General features: G+C 50.1%; 1 protein-coding gene across 1 annotated transcript in view; it reads left to right on the top strand.

The window, feature by feature from the left end:
- nags (N-acetylglutamate synthase) overlaps nt 1–10,000 on the top strand; it is a 17,248-nt gene that overhangs the window by 29 nt on the left and 7,219 nt on the right. Inside the window, exons 1-3 of the mRNA XM_080010157.1 lie at nt 1–370; nt 1,689–1,951; nt 3,874–4,090. The exon at nt 1–370 is cut by the window's left edge and continues 29 nt beyond it. Coding sequence (XP_079866283.1) covers nt 44–370; nt 1,689–1,951; nt 3,874–4,090 — 807 coding nt within the window. The 5' untranslated portion in view covers nt 1–43. The remainder of the gene's footprint in view (nt 371–1,688; nt 1,952–3,873; nt 4,091–10,000) is intronic.

The raw sequence follows: 10,000 nt of genomic DNA, 5'->3' as shown, positions 1-10,000 counted from the left end.
TGCCCCGAGCCCCGACCCGCACTGCAGCGCAGTGCCGGCCGACATGACCACGGCGACGCGCAGCAGCTCCGGGTGCCGGGCCGCGGTGCTGGCCGGGAGGCTCTGGTGCTCCGCCGCCGGCCCGGGGCTCCCGCAGCGGAGGACGGGGAGCTCCAGCCCGGCGGGGAAAGGAAGCAAGGCCGCGGCTCCGGCACAGCAGGAGCTCCCCGGGCCCCTGGCGGCCCCGGAGCGGTCCACCCGGAGCCTCATCTACCGGGACGTGAAGGCCTTCCTCAGCGAGGTGGGCGGGGACCCGCGGGAGGCCCGCTACTGGCTCACCCAGTTCCAGAGGGCCACGACGGGCCAGGCCCCGGCCTTCGCAGTCCTGGAGGTATGGAGCCCCGGGGTAGAGTTAGGGGTAGCTGACCCCCATGAGCCGAACCCCGTGTCAGGGATAGGGACGGGGGCAGCTGACCCCCATGACGAGCTGACCGTGACCCAACGGGTCGGTAGTAACGGTTAAAGAGTTTAACGGAGTTTATCGGGATTTTAACATGAATGATGTTTAACGGATTTTAAAGTTCAACGGAGTTTAACGATGTTTAACGATCTTTATCGGGATTTAAACATTAATGATGCTTAACAGAGTTGGATGGAGTTGAACAGGGTTGAGTGACGTTAAACGGGGTTTAAACATGAATGATTTGTGATGGAGCTGGATGGAGCTGGATGGAGTGTAAGCTGGTTCCGGGGAAGGAGAGTGAGAGTACACGGAGCAGCAGCCAGAAACACACAACATACCTATTTTACTTTTATTCTCTAGGGTTTTAATCAATTTCTTATTTAAATCTTGCTTTATTTGTTTGTCTTGTTTTTATTTTACAGTGATCAAGAATCTAATAAAACACAAATAATCCTGTCCCACGTATGGTATGGCATCATTTCCGGTGTCACTTCTGGTGTGTTTTGGTGACATGTAGCTTGGAGACATGATGGACTGATTCCTCCTGTTGAAAGACACACACTCTCCTTTTAACCAGTAGCAGCATACAACTACACCCTCCTGCTTCCTGACTGATGTCACATGGAGGAAACCCCATGTGTTTTGTGGGAGTCTTTACTGTCGTAACCGGTGCCAACAGCGCCCCAGACAGGAATCGAACCAAGACCTTCTTGCTGTGAGGCAGCAGTGCAACTCACTGTGCCACCGCGTCACCATGTCACATTAGTAGATGTTGTAAATTGTGCCGCCTGTTGCCCCCTGTGGCCCCTGTCACTGATCAGTCATGAAGTGTGATACCACAACGACTTCTAGATTCCTGATCACAAGACAGAACGTGTGGTGTGAACAGTTCAGTGATCTGAGCCATGGACCAGCTTGGTCCTGGTCCTTACTCCAGCAAGAATGTACTGTAGTACTATGTAGTTTCACTGTAGTATTACTGCAGTACAATCTCACTTGGCTACCTACCTTACAGCAAACCCTAAAGCAGATGTTAGATTAGCTTCTCAGTAATTTTATAATTATATTCTGTTTTAAAGGCCATATATGGATATAATATCAATATCCTGATCTGAGACTATTATGATCTGGAATCCTGTGTAACTGTAAAGAAATCTATTTCAGTAAATAATCTACCGTTAGTCCCCAAAATATCCTCAAATTATTAATAAGGTTGTTTGTGTGTGTGTGTGTGTGTGTGTACCAGGTGGACCCCTCGGTGTTCCAGAGCCGGGAGATGGTGCACAGTTTGGCGTTCGGCCTCTCCTTCCTGCAGCGGATGGACATGAAACCGGTGGTGGTGTTAGGGCTGGCGGAGACGGCGGAGGGCGGGGCCGCAGGGAGGCGCGGCCTCCTGGTGGAGCAGTGCCAGCTGCTGACGGAGGCTCTGCAGGAACATTCAGCCACCGTGCTACCGTTCTTCTCTGCGGAGGCTCTGCTCAGCCTGACGGAGCCCCCCCACGGGAACAGGTGAGGGAGGATAGATGGCTGGATGGAGGTAGGAAGGGAGGATGGATGGAGGTAGGGAGGGTGGATGGGGGTAGGGAGGGAGGTAGTGAGGGACGATGGATGGATGGAGGTAGGGAGGGTTGATGATGGAGGTAGGGAGGATGGAGTTAGGGAGGGTCGATGGATGGATGGAGGTAGGGACAGTCGATGGATGGATGGAGGGAGGTAGTGAGGGATGATGGATGGATGGAGAGAGGTAGTGAGGGACGATGGATGGAGGGAGGTAGTGAGGGACGATGGATGGAGGGAGGTAGTGAGGGACGATGGATGGAGGGAGGGAGGTAGTGAGGGACGATGGATGGAGGGAGGGAGGTAGTGAAGGACGATGGATGGAGGGAGGTAATGAGGGACGATGGATGGAGGGAGGGAGGTAGTGAGGGACGATGGATGGAGGGAGGTAATGAGGGACGATGGATGGAGGGAGGTAGTGAGGGATGATGGATGGAGTTAGGGAGGGTCGATGGATGGATGGAGGTAGGGAGGGTCGATGGATGGATGGAGGTAGGGAGGGTCGATGGATGGATGGAGGTAGGGAGGGTCGATGGATGGATGGAGGTAGGGAGGGTCGATGGATGGATGGATGGAAGGAGGTAGTGAGGGGGGATGGAGGGAGGGAGGGAGGATGGAGGGAGGGAGGATGGAGGTAGGGAGGATGGAGGGAGGTAGGGAGGATGGATAGAGGGAGGATGGATGGAGGGAGGATGGATGGATGGAGGGAGGATGGATGGAGGGAGGGAGGATGGATGGATGGAGGTAGGGAGGATGGATGGAAGGAGGTAGGGAGGATGGATGGAGGGAGGGCTGGCGGAGCCGGTGGAGGATGGATGGAGGTAGGGAGGATGGATGGATGGAGGTAGGGAGGGTCGATGGATGGATGGAGGGAGGTAGTGAGGGATGATGAATGGAGGGAGGTAGGGAGGGACGATGGATGGATGGAGGGAGGTAGTGAGGGACGATGGATGTAGTGAGGGATGATGGATGGATGGAGGGAGGTAGTGAGGGACGATGGATGGATGGAGGGAGGTAGTGAGGGATGATGGATGTAGTGAGGGACGATGGATGGAGGTAGTGAGGGACGATGGATGGATGGATGGATGGATGGAGGTAGTGAGGGACGATGGAGGTAGTGAGGGACAATGGATGGATGGAGGTAGTGAGGGAGGGAGGATGGAGGGAGGTAGGGAGGGGGGATGGAGGTAGAGAGGGGGAATGGGTGGAGGTAGGGAGGATGGATGGATGGATGGAGGTAGGGAGGGTGGATGGATGGATGGAGGGAGGGAGGTAGGGAGGATGGATGGAGGGAGGTAGGGAGGATGGATGGAGGTAGGGAGGATGGATGAATGGAGGGAGGTCGGGAGGATGGATGAAGGTAGGGAGGATGGATGGAGGTAGGGAGGATGGATGGATGGATGGAGGGAGGTAGGGAGGATGGATGGATGAGGGAGGGAGGGAGGATGGATGGATGTAGGGAGGATGGATGGAGGTAGGGAGGATGGATGGAGGGAGGGCTGGCGGAGCCGGTGGAGGATGGATGGAGGTAGGGAGGAAGAATGGATGGAGGTAGGGAGGATGGATAGAGGGAGGGAGGGCTGGTGGAGCCGGCAGAGGATGGATTGATGAAGGTAGGGAGCGTTGATGATGGAGGTAGGGAGGATGGATGATGGAGGTAGGGAGGATGGATGATGGAGGTAGGGAGGGTTGATGATGGAGGTAGGGAGGGTTGATGATGGAGGTAGCGTGGATGAATGGAAAACAGGATAAAACATCCTGGTTCTTTCAGAATCCTCCTGTTGAGTGTTTTGTGTGAGGAGCTACGTCCTGTCAGTGCTGCATCTTAAGTGCCGGTGGTGTTGCTAACCTCTTGGTTCCTGTGGCGTCCCTAGTGCGGCTGCAGCCGTAGTTGCCGTGGAGACGGGCCTGCTGCAGTGGATCCTGGACGGCGGCTCCATCCCGCTGCTCTGTCCGGTCGGCAGCGACCGCTCCGGCCGCTCGCAGACGCTGGACGCCACCGAGGTGACGGCGGCCATTTGCAGAGCGCTGCAGCCGCACAAAGTCATGTTCCTCAACCGGGACGGAGGCCTGCGCCACCACGACCGCAAGGCAGGCACCGCACCCGCCGCGCACGCGTCTCACTATTCAAGATTCAAGAGGTTTATTCATCACATACATATACATACTTTCATACATATATGCAGTGAAATGTAATGTGAGATGTATTCAGTCAGACAGACAGATATACAGAGAGACAGACTAGGGCTGCCCCCACGTAGTCAACCGAAGGTCATTCAACAAGCAGAGTCTCAAGGTTTAAACCCGCCCCAAGCGTGAGGCAGCGGGTGGTGCAAATGATGTCACCGGGGGTTGGTGCTGGGACCTGCTGGAGGTCGAGCAGAGCCTGGAAATGCAGGGAAGCGATGGGAGACGAGTGTTGTGCTCCTTCAGTTCTGACATGATCCACAGCACAAAGCACATGAGACATTCAAAGTCCACGTCCACGTCCACCATGATCTTTAATTCAGAGACTAAACAGCCAAACAGTCACAAGGCTAAGCAGTCAACCAGTCAAACGGCTAAACAGCCAAACAGTCAAACGGCTAAACAACCAAACAGTCACAAGGCTAAACAGTGAAACGGCTAAACAGCCAAACAGTCAAACGGCTAAACAGCCAAACAGTCACATGGCTATACAGTCAAACAGTCAAACGGCTAAACAGCCAAACAGTCACAAGGCTAAGCAGCCAAACAGTCAAATGGCTAAGCAGTCAAACAGTCACACGGCTAAGCAGTCAACCAGTCAAACGGCTAAACAGCCAAACAGTCAAACGGCTAAACAACCAAACAGTCACAAGGCTAAACAGTGAAACGGCTAAACAGCCAAACAGTCAAACGGCTAAACAGCCAAACAGTCACATGGCTATACAGTCAAACAGTCAAACGGCTAAACAGCCAAACAGTCACAAGGCTAAGCAGCCAAACAGTCAAATGGCTAAGCAGTCAAACAGTCACACGGCTAAGCAGTCAACCAGTCAAACGGCTAAACAGCCAAACAGTCAAACGGCTAAACAACCAAACAGTCACAAGGCTAAACAGTGAAACGGCTAAACAGCCAAACAGTCAAACGGCTAAACAGCCAAACAGTCACATGGCTATACAGTCAAACAGTCAAACGGCTAAACAGCCAAACAGTCACAAGGCTAAGCAGCCAAACAGTCAAATGGCTAAGCAGTCAAACAGTCACACGGCTAAGCAGTCAACCAGTCAAACGGCTAAACAGCCAAACAGTCAAACGGCTAAACAATCAAACAGTCACAAGGCTAAACAGTCAAACAGTCAAACGGCTAAACAGCCAAACAGTCACAAGGCTAAACAGTCAAACGGCTAAACAGCCAAACAGTCACAAGGCTAAGCAGCCAAACAGTCACAAGGCTAAGCAGCCAAACAGTCACAAGGCTAAGCAGCCAAACAGTCAAATGGCTAAGCAGCCAAACAGTCAAATGGCTAAGCAGCCAAACAGTCACACGGCTAAGCAGTCAGACAGTCAAACGGCTAAGCAGCCAAACAGTCAAACGGCTTAGCAGTCAAACAGTCAAACGGCTAAACAGTTAAACGACTAAGCAGCCAAACAGTCACAAGGCTAAACATTCAAACGGCTAAACAGTCACAAGGCTAAGCAGTCAAACAGTCAAACGGCTAAACAGTCACAAGGCTAAGCAGCCAAACAGTCACAAGACTAAGCAGCCAAACAGTCACAAGGCTAAGCAGCCAAACAGTCACAAGGCTAAGCAGCCAAACGGCTAAGCAGTCAAACAGTCACAAGGCTAAGCAGTCAAATGGCTAAACAGTCACAAGGCTAAACAGCCAAACGCCTAAACAGTCACAAGGCTAAACAGCCAAACAGCTAAACAGTCACAAGGCTTAGCAGCCAAACAGTCACAAGGCTAAGCAGCCAAACAGTCATAAGGCTAAGCAGTCAAACGGCTAAGCAGTCAAACAGTCACAAGGCTAAACAGCCAAACGGCTAAACAGTCACAAGGCTAAGCAGCCAAACATTCAAACGGCTAAGCAGCCAAACAGTCAAACGGCTATGCAGCCAAACGGCTAAGCAGTCAAAGTCACAAGGCTAAGCAGTCAAACAATCACAAGGTTAAGCAGTCAAACAGTCAAACGGCTAAGCAGCCAAACAGTCACAAGGCTAAGCAGTCAAACGGCTAAACAGTCAAACAGTCACAAGGCTAAACAGCCAAACGGCTAAACAGTCACAAGGCTAAACAGCCAAACGGCTAAACAGTCACAAGGCTAAGCAGCCAAACAGTCAAACGGCTAAGCAGCCAAACAGTCACAAGGCTAAGCAGCCAAACAGTCACAAGGCTAAGCAGTCAAACAGTCAAAGGGCTAAACAGCCAAACGGCTTAGCAGCCAAACAGTCACACGGCTAAGCAGCCAAACAGTCACAAGGCTAAGCAGTCAAGCAGCCAAACAGTCACAAGGCTAAGCAGCCAAACAGTCACAAGGCTAAGCAGCCAAACAGTCACAAGGCTAAGCAGTCAAACAGTCACACGGCTAAGCAGTCAAACAGTCACAAGGCTAAGCAGTCAAACAGCTAAACAGTCAAACGGCTAAGCAGCCAAACAGTCACAAGGCTGAGCAGAGACAGTCACAAGGCTGAGCAGTCAAACAGTCACAAGGCTAAGCAGTCAAACAGTCACAAGGCTAAGCAGTCAAACAGTCACAAGGCTAAGCAGTCAAACAATCACAAGGCTAAGCAGTCAAACAGTCAAACGGCTAAACAGTCAAACAGTCACAAGGCTAAGCAGTCAAACAGTCAAACGGCTAAGCAGCCAAACAGTCACAAGGCTAAGCAGCCAAACAGTCACAAGGCTAAGCAGTCAAACAATCACAAGGCTAAGCAGTCAAACAGTCAAACGGCTAAACAGTCAAACGGCTAAGCAGCCAAACAGTCACAAGGCTTAGCAGTCAAACGGCTAAGCAGCCAAACAGTCAAATGGCTAAACAACCAGTCAAACGGCTAAACAGTCAAACGGCTAAACAGCAGAACAGTCACAAGGCTAAGCAGACAAACAGTCACAAGGCTAAGCAGTCAAACAGTCACACGGCTAAGCAGTCAAACAGTCACAAGGCTAAGCAGTCAAACAGTCACAAGGCTAAGCAGTCAAACGGCTTAGCAGCCAAACAGTCACAAGGCTAACCAGCCAAACAGTCACAAGGCTAAGCAGTCAAACGGCTAAACGGCTAAGTAGCCAAACGGCTAAGCAGTCAAAGTCACAAGGCTAAGCAGTCACACAATCACAAGGTTAAGCAGTCAAACGGCGAAGCAGCCAAACGGCTTAGCAGCCAAACAGTCACACGGCTAAGCAGTCAAACAGTCAAAGGGCTAAACAGCCAAACGGCTTAGCAGCCAAACAGTCACACGGCTAAGCAGCCAAACAGTCACAAGGCTAAGCAGCCAATCAGTCACAAGGCTAAGCAGCCAAACAGTCACAAGGCTAAGCGGCTAAACAGCCAAACAGCTAAACAGCCAAACAGTCACAAGGCTAAACAGTCACAAGGCTAAACAGTCACAAGGCTAAGCAGTCAAACGGCTAAACAGTTAAACAGTCACAAGGCTAAGCAGTCAAACAGTCACAAGGCTAAGCAGTCACACAGTCAATCAGCTAAGCAGCCAAACAGTCAATTAGCTAAGCCGCCAAACAGTCACAAGGCTAAGCAGCCAAACATTCACAAGGCTAAGCAGCCAAACAGCCACAAGGCTGAGCAGCCAAACAGTCACAAGGTTAACCAGTCAAACAGTCACAAGGCTGAGCAGTCAAACGGCTAAACAGCCAAACAGTCACAAGGCTAAGCAGTCAAACAGTCACAAGGCTAAGCAGTCAAACAGTCACAAGGCTAAGCAGTCAAACAGTCACAAGGCTAAGCAGTCAAACAGTCAAACGGCTAAGCAGTCAAACAGTCACAAGGCTAAGCAGTCAAACAGTCACAAGGCTAAGCAGACAAACAGTCACAAGGCTAAGAAGACAAACAGTCACAAGGCCAAGCAGCCAAACAGTCACAAGGCTAAGCAGCCAAACAGTCACAAGGCTAAGCAGTCACACGGCTAAGCAGTCAAACAGTCACACGGCTAAGCAGTCAAACAGTCACAAGGCTAAGCAGTCAAACGGCTTAGCAGCCAAACAGTCACAAGGCTAACCAGCCAAACAGTCACAAGGCTAAGCAGTCAAACGGCTAAACGGCCAAACAGTCAAACAACTAAGCAGCCAAACAGTCACAAGGCTAAGCAGCCAATCAGTCACAAGGCTAAGCAGCCAATCAGTCACAAGGCTAAGCAGCCAAACAGTCACAAGGCTAAGCGGCTAAACAGCCAAACGGCTAAACAGCCAAACAGTCACAAGGCTAAACAGTCACAAGGCTAAACAGTCACAAGGCTAAGCAGTCAAACAGTCACAAGGCTAAGCAGTCAAACAGTCAATCAGCTAAGCAGCCAAACAGTCAATTAGCTAAGCAGCCAAACAGTCACAAGGCTAAGCAGCCAAACATTCACAAGCCTAAGCAGCCAAACAGTCACACGGCTAAGCAGCCAAACAGTCACAAGGCTAAGCAGTCAAACAGTCACAAGGCTAGGCAGTCAAACAGCTAAACAGTCAAACGGCTAAGCAGTCAAACAGTCACAAGGCTGAGCAGTCAAACGGCTAAACAGTCAAACGACTAAGCAGCCAAACAGTCAAACGACTAAGCAGCCAAACAGTCACAAGGCTAAGCAGCCAAACAGTCACAAGCCAAAGCAGCCAAACAGTCAAACGGCTAAGCAGCCAAACAATCACAAGGCTAAGCAGCCAAACAGTCACAAGGCTAACAGTCAAACGGCTAAGCAGCCAAACAGTCACAAGACTAAGCAGCCAAACAGTCACAAGACTAAGCAGTCAAACAGTCACACGGCTAAGCAGTCACAAGGCTAAACAGTCAGTCACACGGCTAAGCAGTCAAATGGCTAAACAGCCAAACAGTCACAAGGCTAAGCAGTCAAACAGTCCCAAGGCTAAGCAGTCAAACGGCTTAACAGTCAAACAGTTCAGGCAGGTTTGGTGATTTTGTTGTTGCAGAGTTCACTTCACAAATTAGGTTCGAATGACTGTTTATTTGCAGTCTTGCAACGAGGGACAATGGTTCCACGTCGTGACTGCATTCCTCTCAGTCAGCTCCTCTGTAATAAAATGCTGATCAGGACACGGGTTCCAACCCCCTCTACTGTCTCTGCATGGAACAGGCTGCATACAGAACACCTCCTTGTCTCCTTGCTTCCTTTCCTCCTCGCCTCCTTGCCTCCTTTCAAAGTTTGTGTCGGTTCAAGAACCGTGAACAGCTCCTCAACACAAACTCAGATTCTGCGCGTGGAGCCATGTTTGCTGTCTAGCATGGTGTTGGTGACCTACTTCCTGCTTCACACAGTACTGTCTCTCTGCTGCGCCCCCGTCGATCCTCACAATACTGCAACGACAATGTGCCAGATATAAACACCCGAAATGAACCCTCAAACCGAAGAGGCTTTTAATTTGAAACACATTTAAATACAAATAAAGGTTTATTCTCTTTGCTGGTTGTTCCGACACATTCAGAAGAATAATTAAATAAGAATAATTACATAAGAATAATTTAACAAGAATCATTTAATAAGAATAATTACATACAAATAATTGCATAAGAATAATTACATTTAAAATTATTAAATAATAATTACAGCTTTTAATGTTTGCGGCAGCCTGCTTGTAAATGAAATGTATATTTGAAAGGTTTTGCTTTTATCTGTAATTTTTCATAGAGTTAACAATAGTTGTTATAACATTGTTTCTCAGCTGTGGAGCTCAAACCATCTTCTGATGCCTTAAAAACATGTATTTAAATAATGAAATTAATATCATAAACATGCAGAGATTAGTTGACAAATCGCTTGATCTGACGACTAATACTCAACTAGAAAGTCTCTGGTCAGGGGCAGCC

This window comes from Zeus faber, assembly GCF_960531495.2.
Source record: "Zeus faber genome assembly, chromosome: 11".
NCBI classification, from domain to species: Eukaryota; Metazoa; Chordata; class Actinopteri; order Zeiformes; family Zeidae; genus Zeus; species Zeus faber.
The sequence above is the reverse complement of the archived record's forward strand: the minus strand, read 5'-3'. Positions and strand labels throughout refer to the sequence as shown.